The sequence below is a fragment of the Rhinolophus ferrumequinum genome, chromosome 15 (genome assembly GCF_004115265.2).
Source record: "Rhinolophus ferrumequinum isolate MPI-CBG mRhiFer1 chromosome 15, mRhiFer1_v1.p, whole genome shotgun sequence".
Classification (NCBI taxonomy): domain Eukaryota; kingdom Metazoa; phylum Chordata; class Mammalia; order Chiroptera; family Rhinolophidae; genus Rhinolophus; species Rhinolophus ferrumequinum.
Genome location: NC_046298.1, coordinates 7,558,225 through 7,575,274, shown reverse-complemented (window position 1 = coordinate 7,575,274; position 17,050 = coordinate 7,558,225). Strand labels below are relative to the sequence as shown.

At 41.7% G+C, this 17,050-nt stretch overlaps 1 protein-coding gene across 2 annotated transcripts in view; it reads right to left on the bottom strand.

Moving 5' to 3' along the window:
- Positions 1–17,050, bottom strand: part of FTO (FTO alpha-ketoglutarate dependent dioxygenase) — a 341,005-nt gene that overhangs the window by 145,847 nt on the left and 178,108 nt on the right. For both annotated transcript variants that reach the window (XM_033128825.1, XM_033128827.1), the window contains exon 8: positions 9,563–9,687. In XM_033128825.1, coding sequence (XP_032984716.1) covers positions 9,563–9,687 — 125 coding nt within the window. The remainder of the gene's footprint in view (positions 1–9,562; positions 9,688–17,050) is intronic.

Below are 17,050 nucleotides of genomic sequence, written 5' to 3'. Positions count from 1 at the left end.
AGTGAACGTACGTGTTTACAAGATTAAAGCCTGTTGGGCTGTGGCAGGGGCCATGCAGCGGAGGTCTGACCTGAACCGTCTTGGCTTAAATTCCATCGCCACTACTTATTAGCTGTGTTGCCTTGGGCAAGTTACTCTGCATCTTTAGGCCTCCTTTTTTTAAATCTCATGAAGGATTTAAAACTGTCTGGCACTTAGTGAGTTCTCAATCAACGTCAGCTGCTGTGATCACTAAAATTAGTGCAAGGAGAGTGGAGGTAGAAGCTGTCAAGGGTAACACCTACTTTACCTTCAGCTGCTCCCTGGGATCTAACTTACAGAGCCGCATCTTGCCAGAGCTGATAGACACCTTCGATTCATCTGGATCGAGCCCCTTCTTTTTCGGATGAAGTTGCTGAGATGCAGAGTGCTCTGTGACATGCTCAGGGCCGACAGCCACCTGGAGGTAGGATTCGACCTGGACTTCTGGTCTCTGTCTGTCAATCTATGTGGTGGTGCCTCATGCGGAGCCTGGCACAGGTGAGCTCCAGCTCTGAGGTCTCGTGCTCCTCTCTACACCAAAGGAGTAACACCGGCCCCCCCAAGGAGGCTGGGACTGAACATGGCAGCACCCTCTCCAAAGAGAGTTCACTGGGATGAGTGTGGCTCGGTTTGTTCCTGCCGTTTTTGTTCTGATCTGAAGATGATGAATCATTTTTATTGAACACCTACTGTGTTACAGGCATTGCTTCAGGTGTTTTACAGGCAATCCCTTCATCAGCCCTATGAGATAGGTTCTATTATTATTATCCCTAGGCAAGCTACAAATGAGAAAACTGACGTTCAGAGGGGTTACTAACTTGTCTAGTTACAATGTATAATTGTAACTTGCTTGAAGTTAGAGAAGTGGATCCAAGATTCAAACCCACACCATCTGACTCACGCTCCCAAACTCTACGCCATATTACTAGAATTTACTCTGAAGAAAATCTGAAAGAAATACATTTCCAGCCATTTCACATGGAGAGCTAGGTCCCCGGAGAGAGGGGAGCCTAGATTTTATCCTATAGCCCATAATCACGTATAGATTTCTCCCTATTTCTCACTCATACAGACAAAGAGCTACTTACCCACTTGGAGCCAACTCAATTGCACAGTGGGGCAGTACTACCCCCATGAGACGTCCGGGCATCTGAGGAGACTCCCACAAGAACACTTCAAGGGAACCCGCCACTTGCTTCCCTGAACAAGGGTTTCCACAGAATCCTGACTTATCCTCATTCACGGCATTTCTTATACTACGTTGTATAATAATACATTTCCCCCAGTCAAGTGTTACTTATCTGCTTAGCCTCATGGCCTACAGTAGTGCCTGGTACAGGGAGACCCTCAATAAATATTGGCTGAATCAATGCATGGCTGACAGCTCACTCGCAGTAACCATACCCACCATTTAGGAAGTGCCAGAGTGCACTGTCACATGTAATACACACGATAATATCACAGCGCCTAGGAGATAGGCACAGCTCCTCCCGTTCTCTCTTAAGAGAGATAACACGGCCTGAATTTAAGACCTCCTTACAGTAAAGACCATTAAGGTGACACCTTGGTTTTTTTTTTGTTTTTTGTTTTTTGTTTTTTAAAGTCACTGGGAACCAGCGTGCAGGTTATCTAAGGCGAAATTGACGTGGGGAACCCCAGGATGGTGTTCCGCAGAACGTGGGTATTCCATGAATACCTCGCAAACATGAGCAACCGGAAGTGCAAGTTTTATAACAAGTGTTCAATCCCTTTGTGATGAAGATCAGAAAGGAAAAAGTTCTGTCTTGATCTCATGACTCTATTTTGGTTCTGAGGACTACTGAAATGCAGGACATGGCAACTACATACATTTTTTTTTTTTTTAAGAAGAAATTTTCAGAGTTCCACTTAGGAAAACACTACTTGTCTGTCATTCCACTCGAATGTAAGCTCCATGAAAAGAATTTTCACCAGTTTTCTTCACTGCTGTATTTCCAGCACCTGGAACAGTGCTTGGCTAATAGCAGGCACTTAATAAGTATTAGTTGAATAAATAAGTGAATGAATCAATGTTTTCTCAACAAGTTTAAGAAGCACTGCAGGTAAGGAACAGCCAGCGACCAATCACAATCAAAAACCTGCCAGGAGCCGACCTCGCACTGAGGCCTGCGTGATTTTATAAAGAAGATGCACAGATGTCAATTGGCTTGTGTCCCCCATAAAACTGTTGAAATAATGACAGCAACAATGTTATTGTAATAACACTAACACTTGACTCCTTAAGATAAGTTGCTATATCTTGGCAACACTATCTTTACACTCATTTAATCCTTGCTCTAAATTTATACAATGTTTCAATTCCTACATATTTATGAGGAGGTTTTATGGAGTTATCAGGTTTTATGGAGTCATCTGGTTCAGACACAAAGGACTGTCTTCTGCTAAGAGCAGCAGAAAGCAGAAGCTACAATTATTAAAGGAGATGGGACAGATGGATTAAAGAAGAAAGACCCTGATGGCAACTAGCAGGCCAGTGCCCCCCCCCCACGCTCTTCCTGGCATCGCCTTCACCTATTTACTCCTCATTCTCACCTCAATACTGCAAATGAAACCAGCCAGCATCAAGGGACAGAGACTGAAGTGCGCAAGCCACAGCTTCTGGTTCCCAACTGCCTCTGCCAGAAGCAGCAGCCTCTCTCTCTAGCATGACGACAGCAGCGGACATCATCACATGTTGTCTCAGCCTCATCATCCCACAGCCCATTCTCAAGGCCAGTGATTCCACTTTGTGTGGTCACAGTTCCCTAGAATGGAAATCACCAAGTCACCACGATTGCTGCTCCTCCCAGCACTCGTACCAGTAAAGCCACATCACAGGTCACCAGCAAAGAAAGAGCAGGTACCTGGAGCAGGTGAAATATGGCACTTGAAACCAAGTTTAGCCTCAGATTTGCCCCTCCTGGCCCGAAACCCATCCCCTTGTTCAGCGGAAGGACCCTAGGGAGGTCTTTTCCTCTCTCCCATGTTCTTCCTTTCCTCTTCGAGTTCTAGTTCACTTCCAAGAAGGGCAGGGGATCAGGAATGGCTGGCTCAGGGATGATACCATGTGACCACAGACTCAAGTACATATATAATACATGTCAGTTACTCTTTCTTGTAAGCTTCTACCAAACTTGAAATTCCCTTGAAGAAGATTCCATAGCTAAGTCATCTTTCAGTTTCCTGCAGGGCCTCGCACAAAAGAGAATGAAAAGTTACATGCTGCCAGCCATTGTGTCATTAACCTTCCCCATGCTCTTCTGGATATTCCCCACAACATTCAGCACAGTTACTTGTACGTAATAAGCACGCAAAAAAAAAAAAAAAAAAAAAGTTCATTGCTAAACTCTTCTGAGCCAACTTGTCAGTTTTGAGTATAATTCAGGCCTGCCAGGAAGCAAAGGGAGAAACCAGATCTCCACGGAGAAAACCTTACCATGCCAGTCTGAGATCCAGAGTCGATCTGCACAAGTGATTTATACAAAAAAGGTTTTGTGCGAAAACCTGCCACACAAAAAACTGTTTCACCTGTTGTACCCAGAGCAGAGTTCTGAAGTTGATTCACAGAGAAAAGTAAATCCTACTTATTACAAGAGCATGGTTATAACTAGATTTGGGGGCTCTAACAAAGACCCCCAAAGTGGATCCATCCTGGAGGTAACTGGTGATGCTTGTGGTTGTGGAGCATGAAGGGATGAGTGGTCAATAATAAGATGGGTGTTTGACTTGTCCAGAAAAAGTGCTAACTTGGCAGTTTTTTGAGCCACCAAAGCCCAGTATGGGGAAGACATGCATATAAAGCCATCTAGGTCTAGTGGGTGACTTTTAACTGGAAGTAAGTAGTCCTCAAAGCTTTTCTAAGAAGCTGCCATAAACATTTCTTGAAACTGTTTTCAGCACCATTTTAAGGCTCGTTGGACCCAACTGAAGTTGTCTGCTGTGGGAACTAGAGTAAGTCCTGTTTGAGGCTGGACGTTGAGGAGTGATGAGTAGACAGAGTTTCTGTTTAATCAGGCTACATTCCTACCCAGTGTGCAATGCTGCAATGAAAGAAACGTAAGAGAATGCTGGAAGATATACGCAGGGGCTCTCCAGAAACAAACCAGCTGCGCCACATGCAAACAAATAAAGGGCCTGGCCTATGCAAGGTCATGGGGAGACGGGTGCAGCTGCCTTCTTAGGGCAGCCCCGTTGGGAACTCCATCTATTCTACAAGCCCAACACAAGTCTCCCGTGTCAGAGAACCTTCTAAGAAAAAACTACCGGTCTTAAACAAGCACATGAAAAGATCATTAGTCATCAGAGAAATGCAAATCAAAACCACAATGATGCCACTAGCATGTCTATAATAAGCATGAAAAATAAGTGTTGGTGAGGTTGTGGGGAAACTGGAACCTTTGTGTACCACTAGTAGGAATGAAGAAAGGTGCAGCAGATGTGGAAAACGGTATGGCAGCTCCTCAAAAGTTGAACATACAGTTATCATATGACTCAGCAACTCCTTCCCTAGCTATACACTGGAAGGAACTGAAAACCCAAAAACCTGGCCGTGAATATTCATAGCAGTGGTATTCAGCATCGCCCCAGAGTGGAAACAGCTCAAATGTCCATCAACTGATGAATGAATGAACAAAATGTGGTATGTCCATGCAATGGAATACTACTTGGCAAATAAAAAGGAATGAAGTCCTTACAAGCCACAACATGGATGAACTTGGAAAACACTGCACTCAATGAAAGACCCAGGTGTAAAAAGGCCACACATTATATGATTCCATGTATATGAAATGTGCAGAATAGGCAAATCTATTGCGACAGAAAGTAGATGAGAGGTGGCCTAGAGATGTGGGGAGAAGGGGAATTGTGAGTGGCTGTTAACAACAGGTCCAGGGTTTCATTCTAAGGTAATGGAATGGCTCTGAAATTGCGTAATAGTGATGGATGCACAATCCTGTGAGTATACTAAAAGAGTCCTTCACTGTATACTTTGAAAAGATTAAGTTTATGTTACGTGAAATTTTATATTATGTGAACTATATCTCAATTTTTAAAAAACCCCGGTGGCCTGGTCTTGTCTTATTTTTTGTATTCTTACCTTACTTGGCTTAAATTTAAAGGCACTGTTTTCAAGTTAAAAAGCACAGTTAATTCTAAGAGTTCCTTGTCTCCCTGCATTGTCTACCACCTAACTTTCTGCTCACTGGTAAATCCCCCTGGACATACATGGTCAGGTCAAAACCAAAGATGGAAAATATGTTAACTCGGGATCATATTTATATCTATTTTAAATATAATCATTCTCTGGGTGAGGCTTGTATTTATTACGTAGGCAATTATAGTTCACGATAAAAGGCTTTCAAAAAGTTTTCAGCAATTCTAGTCTGCAAAGAAATCTACAATTAAATACTTTCCTGAGTGGGTCAGAGCAACGTGCCACTCCACTGGGGTGACGATGGTGCCCCCACTTTCCTTCTCACTGCCTTCCACAGCCTCTTTCTAGAAACTTGCTAAATTCTCGTCCCTAGACACATTCTTAAACGGGCTGCTGGTCTCTCATGCAGCCTTCTGTGTACGGTGGTATATACATAAGTGTACGAAATGCTTATGAAATTAAATCATTCTGGCTTCAGAAAGTAGAATCATGGGATGGGCCAACTGTCCCTGAAGAACAGGACAGAGCTTTGTGAATCCAATATCACTGGTCAAGACACCAAGACCCTCTATGTTCACAAGAGGCTCCGAGAGAGCTTTAACTAGATTACTCTGATCAATTAGCAGTAAATGAACATAAAGCTTGTGACCTACCTTTTGCTGGCACTGGTCAGCATCACTATGAGGTTTCTTTGAAAAAGGAATAAAGAAAGGAACAAACATTTCTCCTCAATTACTATTACGTGCTTTCTTCCTTTTTACAGAAAAACCGCCCAGTTGTAAGAATTAAACAGTGTACAAGAGTCACACATATATTCAGTACCAAAAAAACACACAATGTTCAGTGACTAGATGTTGGAATAGATCACAGTTTTTTTTTGTAGAGCATTTTGTCTATCACTTGATTGACCTACATTCTCTAAACAGAGCAAGCAAGCAGAAATAACGTATCTGACTCTCATTCTGACGTGTTTGTGGCGAAGGAAGACCATTCCTTTCCTTAAGCTGACTACAAATAATTATTCCATAATAAACACGCCCTCAAAATTGTCAGCAATCTAGGAAAGACGCTAGGGATTTGTGTAAGATAAACAAAGGCACGGATTTCCCCTTATATTTAGAAAAACAACTCAGGCACGGACACTGAACTGTACCTTTTCTTTAGTGCACTTTTCAAATGATAATTTCTTCCACTGTCACCATTAAATCTTAATCCATTCCAGCTCCTTGCATGGGTCATTGAGTCTATATGTACTGCTGTTATTTTAAAATGTTTCCCCTTGGTAGGGAGAGAGGGGGAGACAAGATGTTGAGAGCCAGATGGGCCTCTTCACAGTTCATTTATCAAACCTAATACGCTGGGCTCCACCCTCCTGTCACTCACTATTGCGGGTAAACTTCCATATAATTTGGTAATCATTTTCATTATCAGAGAGTGACCTTAAAACAGCCTATCCTGGGATCCCCAGTCCTTGCAGCTGCTCTTTTTCTGCCTTTTCCTACAGTAGACCCTAAGAACCTCAGAGTTTATTAGCTGCAGACTGACCTCTGGGCTACAGAGGTCAAGAAGGGGTCAGATCAGAGGGCTTGGCCAGTTCTTTAAAAGCTATAACAAGCTGTCCATCAGGCAGAGTGGACTGTATAAACAAAGCCAATCTTCAGAAATTCTGTATCGCTTCTGTTAACACTTACCCTGCATTCACACAGCTTCTCCCGACGTCTTTTGGATCATTCAACTCCGGGGAAGTGAACAGACAGCCCTAATAAGCCTATTTGGAAAGGGTTGTTTATGGGATTACTGAGCTTGGGGAAGGAAACCCGTCGCACTCAGATGTGCCTCTGGAATTGCAGGGCTGTGTGACGCTGTGACAAACTCGGTTACCCCAAGTCATGCAGGATTGACACTTGCCTCCAAAAGCTAAATTACAGGGAACATGTGCTTTCGGTTTAAGAGAGTGTAGTGAGTCCCACACAATGGCTGGGCTCTGGGCCCGAGGGATACAAATATTTCACAACCGAGTTACAAGTTTCGCTGAAAATTCTCCCTGATATCATTATCACAAATGAACCTGCTGAAGAGGGGGAGATGGGGACCTTTACTGCAGTGGACTGAAACTGAAGTCATTGCCAGCTGTGGAGTCTCCGCTGACCTACATTTCTTGAAGTTGTACTATTCATAACGCATCCTCGAACTGGCAATATAACGTAATTACAGTCATCTGTATTTAACTTTCAGAGGAAAAAAACTCCTATTATCTAATCTAACTGATCCCCTGATAGCTTTGAAGAAAGTAAAATACTGTAACCTATCGCTTGGCCTTCGGCGAGCACTAATTATGTTCTGTCAAAGCACATTTTTCCTCGTGCAATCCCGATCTACACAATAGGCCAATCTCTAGAACACAAGCAGCTCAGTCAGCAACGCAGTGGATGTTTTATAACTTTCACCACCACACGCCTGATGGCTACAGGAGGCAATGCCCCGAGTCCAGACGGCCAGATGAAGCTTTGATGAGGAAAAGAAAGGTGTATGGTAACAGTCTGTTTAGACGGATCATATGGATGAGTCTTTTAGACAGGTCACCAGGATGGGAAACATCAAATGGGGGTGAAGAAGGGGTGGGAGGGGGAAGGATTATGGTTATTTAATACTCTGAGGACACTTTTCCTTCTGAGCTCTCAAGACACCACCCTCTTGAAATTTTCTTTCAGGTGTTTAGTTTTAAGGAGGCCTGCACAGTGTCAGCTGCTAAGCTCTTTCTTTTCTCCTCCCCTACCACAAAGGACTTGAGAATTTTTGTTTCAGATGCTAGACTATATCAACTTCAACACTGGCTCCAGCTCCTGATTAAATTGTTAGCAGTACGGGCCAGAAACGCTGAAACCAGACTCCTTTCCAACAGGCCATTTCGGCCATGTTGTCTGATGATTTGGTGTATTAGGAAATTATTGTTAACAAACCAAACGCACTCAACAGGAGACATCCATTCTCAACATTTGGTCTCTGAGTGGTGCTGTCTTTGGAGGGATGAGGCTGGTGGGAGGAAGATTACAGGGGAATTCTTTCTTTCTTTCTCCCTTTCCTATTTAATAAGCATCAACAGGGGGAAAAGATATGAACACGGAGAGAAAAAAACCTCTTAGATGTCCCCACACTGATATTCCATTATTTAATAAAATATGCACACTTTACTGAAATATATACTTAAACTGTAACACAAAGAAAATTCAAAAATTATTGGAACTAAATTGGAAATCATCTAATTACTATAGTTAAAACTGTCACTTACTCTGGCCACACTACAAAAAAGGACAGAAAGGGAGACCAGCACTGGGAATTTTAAAATTATTGTTTCAATGCAAGTCGGAATTTAGAGATAATACACATATCTGAAAAAGGAGATTTCCGATACCCAATCAGAACAGACAGTTCATGTACTCTCTAGTGTCTCCTTTCTTGGAAAATGCTCGTCTTCGGCCTTCTTCTGACAAATCTATTTTTATGATCATTGTTACTAGTAAAGCTATCAATTATTGTACATTCTGTTGCAAGATCTCATTTGGAGAATATTATGGCTGTCAATAAATGTTCTGGACTCCAAGGCACACAGAATTTTTATGCATCAAAGAAGACTCCGAGACCAAACACAGCCTGGTCTTTCCTGATTCCTCGCCCTCTTGCTTAGAGAGAGAGATGATGATTCAACAATTTTTACAAACTACACAGCTAAAGGATAACCCTAACATGTGGGCCAACTAGTTCCAGCCTTCTGTCCATCGATCATTTTTCAGCTAAGAGCAGAACAACATGATATTTAGTATTCAGGCTTCAATTCCGTAAAAAAAAAAACAACAAAAAACTGATGATTTGTACAAACTTTCTACCAGTCATAGCTTTCCAAAACCACAGGTAAATCCATGTGCAAAGAAATCATGTTGAAGCCAAAGGGATTCCTACTTGGTCGATTCTGAAAACGGGGTTGATAAGTAGACTCCTTTCAAGCAATGAGCCTCTCATCAAGTGACATAAAAGCATTACAAGGGTTTGTTTCCCAGACGTCTGCCCTCAGTAAATCGCAATGACAGTCTTTCAGCTGTTGATTAAAAGGGTTCTTCAGCACCAGGTACTTATAACCATTATGCTCAAGATGTAAGCATTCATGCTAAATGTTATACTTGGGGATAGCGCGTATACACATACAGATGACACTGCAATGAATGGAGGTACCACGTGCAGGAGCTAACTTTGGCTGAAAGCATCTGCAACTTGGTTATTTTTCACAGTCCCTCAAACAAGAAGGGTGAGACCAGCCGGCCGGACACTACTCTTGCTTTTCAGGGACAACAAATCCCATTTCCTAACAAAACTAACCTGGCATACCATTCCCTCCTCAGGTTCTGGCGTGTGGTGAGAGAGGCAAGGATGGCAGTCAAGGTTTCATTCCTTTGTTCCACAGGGACCCCCTCTCTTCGAACTTCACGAAGCACAGCATTTGTCTGGAAGAAATGATCCAAAAGAGAGAGAGAGAGAGAGAAAGTGAAAAATTAATATTAAAAAAAAGCCCATAAGCAAATAAGGACAGTAAATCAATGGCTTTTTTATTACAGTTCCCCTGCTAACAAATCAATACAGTAAATGATGGTCAAAAATGGCCGGCATATATTTTGTCTTTAATCAATGTACATGGCACAGAGGTAAACTCTAAAGCCCCATCGCCTTAAGAAACACATCAAGACCCTGTGCGTTCTCACTCTAATTTTCTCAGGGCACCAATGATTTTTTTTCCTGGGAATTGCCTATCATGAGCTATTATTAGAAATGATTTTCACGTCCACGTCCCTGGGAGTTGTTTGTTGTGCCTTTTAAAAAAGAGCAGTCCCTGACTTTCACTCTCTCCGTTTCCTGCTGCCCAGCTGAGGATTTTCCGTACTGCCCCTCTTATTTGAATCATTAATTTCTATTTCCAGCTATGCTGGTAATTCTTTTTTTTTTTTTTTTGGTTCACTTATTTCCATTGCTTGTTGTCAATCAAAATCTTGCAAAGAAAGGAAGAATAAGAGCACAAAACTCACAACGTGTTATAGCTCAGTGAATATCTTTCCAGCTTTGAAAATCCACTACATATTTCAAATAATATGTACAGTGATTCTTCTGCACAGAGACGTAGGATTTGGGGAAGAATTGCTTAGTTTATGGTCATGAATAGTCATGATCATATTTGATAGGTCCTTATTTGATAGGCTCACAGGTGATTGAGTGTAAAAACACTCAAGCATCTACTTAGCACTGGGAAACATCAGATGCTTTTAGAAGCAGCCGAAGTCCAAGAACATCACGCCCTGTTCATTCTAACAAGTTCATTAAAACTCAAATTTAAAACGTCTTTTCAATTTTTTACCTCTGTGTGCTCTTTCTATATGCATGTATTTTAAACAGGCACATTTATGGAACACGATAAAAACAAGTAAGAAAACAATGAAAAAGTATTGTATTGGTACTTGAAATTTGAGTGAGCAAATGCCATTCGAGTTTTAATCACAGAACTTTTCATCACATGTATTTATTTTCACATGACTGGAGTAGAAACCTTTAGAATTTATAAACGTTGGTTTTCATTTAAAATCAGTGTGGCTTTTATGGAGATGTTATAACCAAAGCAATAACTAAAAGGAGTGAAATTGTGACTTTCTCTGTTCTAGTCACTCAACATTCTTCCTTATCTACCTTTATGAGCACGCTCATAATTTGGTTTGGATGTAACTTGAAATAACTACTTCCTTGCTATGGCATTTTACAGTGTATATTTAGTATCGTCATGACAACCTTGAGAAGGGTTGTGGTGACCATTTGTTGTTTGGTTGCCTTCCATCCATACCCAGTCCCCCTTTCCTGTAACTGCTCCCAGATCTCCTCTCAGGGAGGAAGTCTTTTATTGTATGTAGCCTTAGAGGGACTGTCAGCCAAAGTGTCCCACTCTCCCCCATCAAGGATGTGGGCCAGGCCAACCTCATTCTCTTTTCCAGGACTTCAGACACAGAAGAATGACAAAGAATGGGAAAATATCTGGAGGCAATTTATCAATTTCCTTAGTTCCTACCACCCATGGGCCTCCAAGTATTCCTGGTTTCCTGAACTTTCTGAGTCCAGATCATTTCCTTTTCTTTTGATACCCTGACTGATCCAATATCCTTTCAATAAAGTCCCACTTTGTTCAACTTCACCAGAATCTGTTTCTGTTGCTTATAAATAAAAACCCTACAAAGAGACTAAGAGAGGATAGAAAGAAATTAAGACAAAGAGATTAAGACAGGAAACAGTATCTCCATTTTGAAGGATCTAAGACAACCCGAACAGCACTACCCAGGAAAAGAACCCCGATCTTTGCCTCCAAGGTCCAGAATCACATCTACTATACCCAGCGATAGACCCAGGCGGACCCTCAGTGAGCTTCAGGGCAATAACATGTCAGCCTTCCAGCACAGGGAAGAATGCTCAGGTTTTCTAGGCAATTCTACTATATGAAGCCCAGGCTCCAAATGGCTAAAGTGGTGGTAGTGGTGGGGAGGAAAGCAAATTCAAACACCCACTAGGGCCAGAAAGGTAACCTGAATGGGTTAAGCAGAGGTTATCTGAAGAGAGCACATGCTCTGCCTAAAAGGGCAGCCATTATTCGGCAACAGCCAGCTCCACCATTCAGATAAACTGGCTCAGTGGTGCTGGATTCATGAATTTTCAAAATAAACATGAAATCTACTTTTTTTAAAAAAAGAAAAAAAATGTGAAAATCCCTGATTTTTAAATGGTGGAAACTAATTTTTTCCAAAAAAAAATTTTTAAATATCCTGTGGGCCCAACAAGAAACACCCATGGCTGAACGGAACTCAGCAGCTGCCAATTTGTCACCTCTAAGTGTCAACGATGTCTAATGGCAGAGAGGTGCTGGCACTAAACGGTATCCTCACAACGGTGCTTGTTGTATTGTTCCTTGTCTGTGATACCCTACCTCATGTACTAGAAGTTGGAAGGGGCTTCAGAAAGTCATGTAGCTTATCACTATGTCTGCAGCTTTGTATTCTTTTCCCCAGATGCAAAAATGCTTCCAACGGAAGGCAGAGTATACATCTAGATGGCTCCAAAAACATGATGAAAATAAAATGATTTCTCAATTTGACTGTATTTATAAATAGCTTTTAAAAAAAGTCAATTATTTCTTCTTTGCCTTTCACATCATTTAAATTTTATCCAGAGGCCCTTATTCTCTAAGGATCCTGAACGCAGGGGAAGGAGGAAGCATGTAAGGAAGGGAGTTTCTTGAGAGCAGGAGACCTGGTCTGTGTAGTTCACTACTTTATCCTCACTGGCCTAATGACTTTTAATAAACATTTGTGAAATCACTAAATAAAGAAGGAACTTGAAAAACAAGTATTGCAAAAAGAAAGAGCAATGGAAGACAGTCTCCTTTTCAGAAAGTACTGTTTATATACTGAGCTCCCTTCACTTCACAAAAGGATTCTCCTGGAGGTCAATTTAAATAACCAAGTCCCCTAGTTTAGAGCTTCCCAAACTTCAGTCATTTTAGCACATTCTTATAATCCTTGCCATATTCATGTATAAGATATATAATATTTAATATTTTTCCATAAATTGACCCATTTTAAAAAACATAAAATAAATGTATTTCAAAAGAAAAAAGGAACACCAGTGGTACTTGTCCTAAATGAGAAAATAACCATAAAAACAATACATGAAACACAAAGCTATAGGTTTTCTGGCAGTCAGGGTGGGTCTTGTTGCTTGCTGAAGGCTCTGAGACTGAAGCGTGCTAGCTCCTTGTAAAAGAGGGCATTAAGGTATGTTTGAAAACGTTATAGACATGTCGGCCTAAAGGAAGACCTCCTTGACGTAACCTTACGGACTGAAAAGGGGCTGAAGAGGGAACCCCTTTCTCAGCGTGGTACTCACCATGTGCAGGGCTCCCCGAGTGCCACCCAGCATCTCTCTGGGGAACACCCGTGGTCCACATCCCCACTCTGCATGCACTGCCCTACTGCAGTGGTGTCCAAACACTTCCCAGATAAACCTCTTTTCTCCCCAAATGTATTTTTACACAGAACTCAACATAGCAATAAAACTGGAGCAGTTCTCTTTGAAGCTGATATGGGGGGCCTGGAGGCTCTCTTTGTCAGGAGGCGACTCTTCAAAACTCCAAGGAACTGCTGATACACAAACTGCCAACCTCAACCCAAGAACATTTAAAATGGCATTCAAGTGTTTTTGAAAGTTTATGCATTCTTGGTGGCAATGCAAAATACTGCCATTCTGGTAAACAGTTTAGCAGTTTCTTATAAAATCACACACACACACTTAACATGTGACCTGACCCAGAAATCCCACATCTAGGAATTTATCTAAAGAAATAAAAACTTAGGTTCACACAAAAACACGTACGCAAAGGTTTATAACAGCTTCACTCATAATTGCCCCAAACTGGAAACAACCGAAATGCCCTTCAACCGAAACTTACCCTTCAAAGGGTAAATGGATAAACACACTGCTACAAATGTACAATGGAATAGTGCTTGGCAATAAACAGGGATGAGTGGCTGATAAATGCAACGATGTGGAAGGATCTCAAACGCATTACGCTGAGTGAAAGGGGCTAGTCTCAAAAGATTAAACACTGAATGATCCCATTTATGTGCCATTCTGGGGAAGGCAAATTATAGGGAGGGAGAACAAACCAGCGGTTGCCAGAGATGAGGCAGGAAGAGCATTTATTACAAAGGGGCAGCACGAGGGAACTTCTGGAATGATGAAACTATTCCATTTCCTGATGATGATGGTGGTTACAGAAGTTATAGAGATACATTAAAAGTCATCGAACTGTATATCCAAAAAAAGTCTACTTGATCGCACAAAAATTTTATAAAATTTAATTTTTAAAATTCATTTTCATCACATTTTTAAGGCACGAAAGAATGTAGAGAACATGTTTACATATAAATACATCTAATGAATAAGTAGTTAGTAAAAATACACAGAAATATATCTGGATGACAAAACAAATCCTGTTACAAAAAGAAATTTTTTTAAGGTATTGGGAAAAAAATGGGTGAACTTAGATTGTGCTCAAATCTTGAAATATAATATTTCATCAAATTTAGAGTGAAAAGAAGTCATTGCACAAAAGGAAATTTCAGTGTCAAAGGGTATCCTTTTTACAAGCATTAAGATGAAATTTCTCTCCTTATAATAGTGTTGGTTCCTCAAAGGTTGACTTTACAAAGGAAATGTTAACAGCCCATTTTCCCATCAGTGGAAACGCAGAACTGTCTTCAAACAAGTACCAATTTTTAAACAAACAGTCTCCTATTACCAGGAACACATTCTCCCTCTTCCCCCTCAAATTATACGAAAAGTACGCCATAGGTTTAGGAATCACGCACTGGAGGTTGAATTTCATCTCATTAGTAATTCTTTTTCCACAGAAATCTATGGAACTGCTGGCCAGTCAGGCAAAGACCAAGAATATTCTAAGGAGTGCTAGCTGTTCGAATCCCAGCTGTCACCTCCTAGATGACAGCCTTTTCTACAACTGCAACATGGAGAGGACAACAGACCCTCCCAGGAGTTCCTGCGGGATATTTACCCAATACATGCGCCACTATGGTGATTATTGTTTAGTTTCATCTTAAACTTACTAATCGCCCTTGGGCTACGTTGTGATATTTTAACAAAACGATTCCTGAAACTGTCTACTACTTTAAATGAAAAACTTCAAAAGGAAACCAGGCAATCACTGACCAACCACAACCAGAAAGAGCCTCCACCAAGAGCCAGAGGCATATGCCAGGTAGTGAGTGGGTCGTCTGTTTTCTTTGAGAGTGGGTTTTCTTTTTAGAGTCAGTCCTGGTTTTACTTGATGTTTCTCCGTGAGTAGACGTCTCTCTCAGGTCACCTCCCCACACCTGTCCTGTCCTTAGACTCCTATGAGGGCTCCTCATTCGAGGACCCTCCCCTGCTGTTAGCCCAGAGCTATTCCCTTGGTTCGCCTCATCCCACTTTCTTGCTCTCTCTCTGCGCGTGATTTCCTCCTCCAGTGGCTTTCAGGGTCTGCTGTAGACTATAATGGTATCTACATTTCTACCTTCAAAGAACTCTCCACTGAGCTGTAGCCCCAGCAGAGCCAACGACTGGCTTTCTCTCCTTGGACACACACCTCAAACCTGGTATCTCGGCCTCAACTTGCCCACATTTGAACTGACAACTTTTGCTCTCCAATCTCTTTCCTCTTCGTCAACCCGCTCCATCTCCCGTATTTCCCCAGAGTGCCCAATGACATCGCTATCAATGCAATCATCCAACCTGGACTGGACACCTAGGACTCATCCTTCTCTCCTCCCTTCCCCTTCTGGCACTCTCGATACCTAAACATTAAATCCTGTCATTCGTCTCTGGTCAGCAGGACGCAAACTTATCTCTTCTTCACTGCCATAGGTTTCACTCAGGCCCATCTCTCATCTGCACTATGGAATGTCATCCAAACTAGTCTCTCTGGGTCAATCTCATCCTTAACGTGAATTTTTCTCATCCTTTACGTGAATAATCTTTTAAAAGTGCAAGCCTGGACATGTTAATTCCATTCAAATTCACATGTAGCATTAGCTTCAGCAGGGGTGTTAAGCTGTCTTCATGAAGACCTGTGTTTCCAGGAAGTATCTCAGGGTCAAAAGAGACAACGAGCTGCAGCCTCCGAAACTCTACCTAAACCAGAGCAGCTTTGCTCACATACGCTTCAGTTACTGGCATTGGAAGGATAAAAAAAAATACACTAATTTTATTAAAAGCCCAAATTCTTTAACCTGGACCAAAAAAAACCCCTTCTTAATATAGATCCTGCTTACTTCTCAAATGTTATCTCCTGCCATCTTCTGTTCCATATAAAACTAACTGCAGGTTCCTGAAAACACCTGGCTGTTCTATATTATGTATGTATTTGTACCTAGCTGTGTAACTTACCAGTAACTACTAATTCTTCAAGAAACATCTCAGATAACACCTCCTCTGTGGAGTCTTCCATGACGCACATCCTTCCACCAAATTAAGTAGAGCTGACCATCCCTTCTTATGTGGCAGCTCCGAGCATCTCACAAACCATGTCATGTTCCACTGCACTTATTGACATCGCTATTCCTTAGGTGTTTCCTCCTCCAGACTGTGAGGTCTATTAGAACAGATAGGGCCCATACGCATTTCTTCTTACTATCCTCCAAGTGCCTCATATGGCACCATGTCACCAAAGTGGATCCTGATAGATGCTTGTTGAATAAATGAAGCCAAGTGACATGCCAGAGCATGGGAGTAAGATGAGCAATCGAGCCAGAGGGTACTAGTCAAGATCACCAACAGTATGTGAAGCAAGCGTTGGTTTTGAGTCAATGATTCCTAAACGTGATTCTAAGAAAAAAGTTGTAAAAACTATTTTTAAGCAATAGCATCAAGGAAAATATATGCAATCCCCCCGATGACTACTTAGAAGAGCAATACTCATTTGGATGGATGTCTAAAAATATGTGGTTTTACTACAGTAGGATCACACTTAATCTATGCAGACCCTCCTAATAAGCCAAAGAAAGAAGTCTCTCTCTCTTTCCCTCTCTCTCCCTCTCTCTCTCTCTCTCTCTCCATTTCAGTAGAGAACACTACACTGGACGGATGATGGCAACCCACAGCCTTCTAAGGACCTCCAAGAATTCCCTATCGTTTTTAAGTTTCTCCTAGCTCAAAACTTTACATCTAAAACCAAAGTAAAATAATCACAACCAGAAGGGTGTGTGGGGGAGTGACCACAGATTGAGA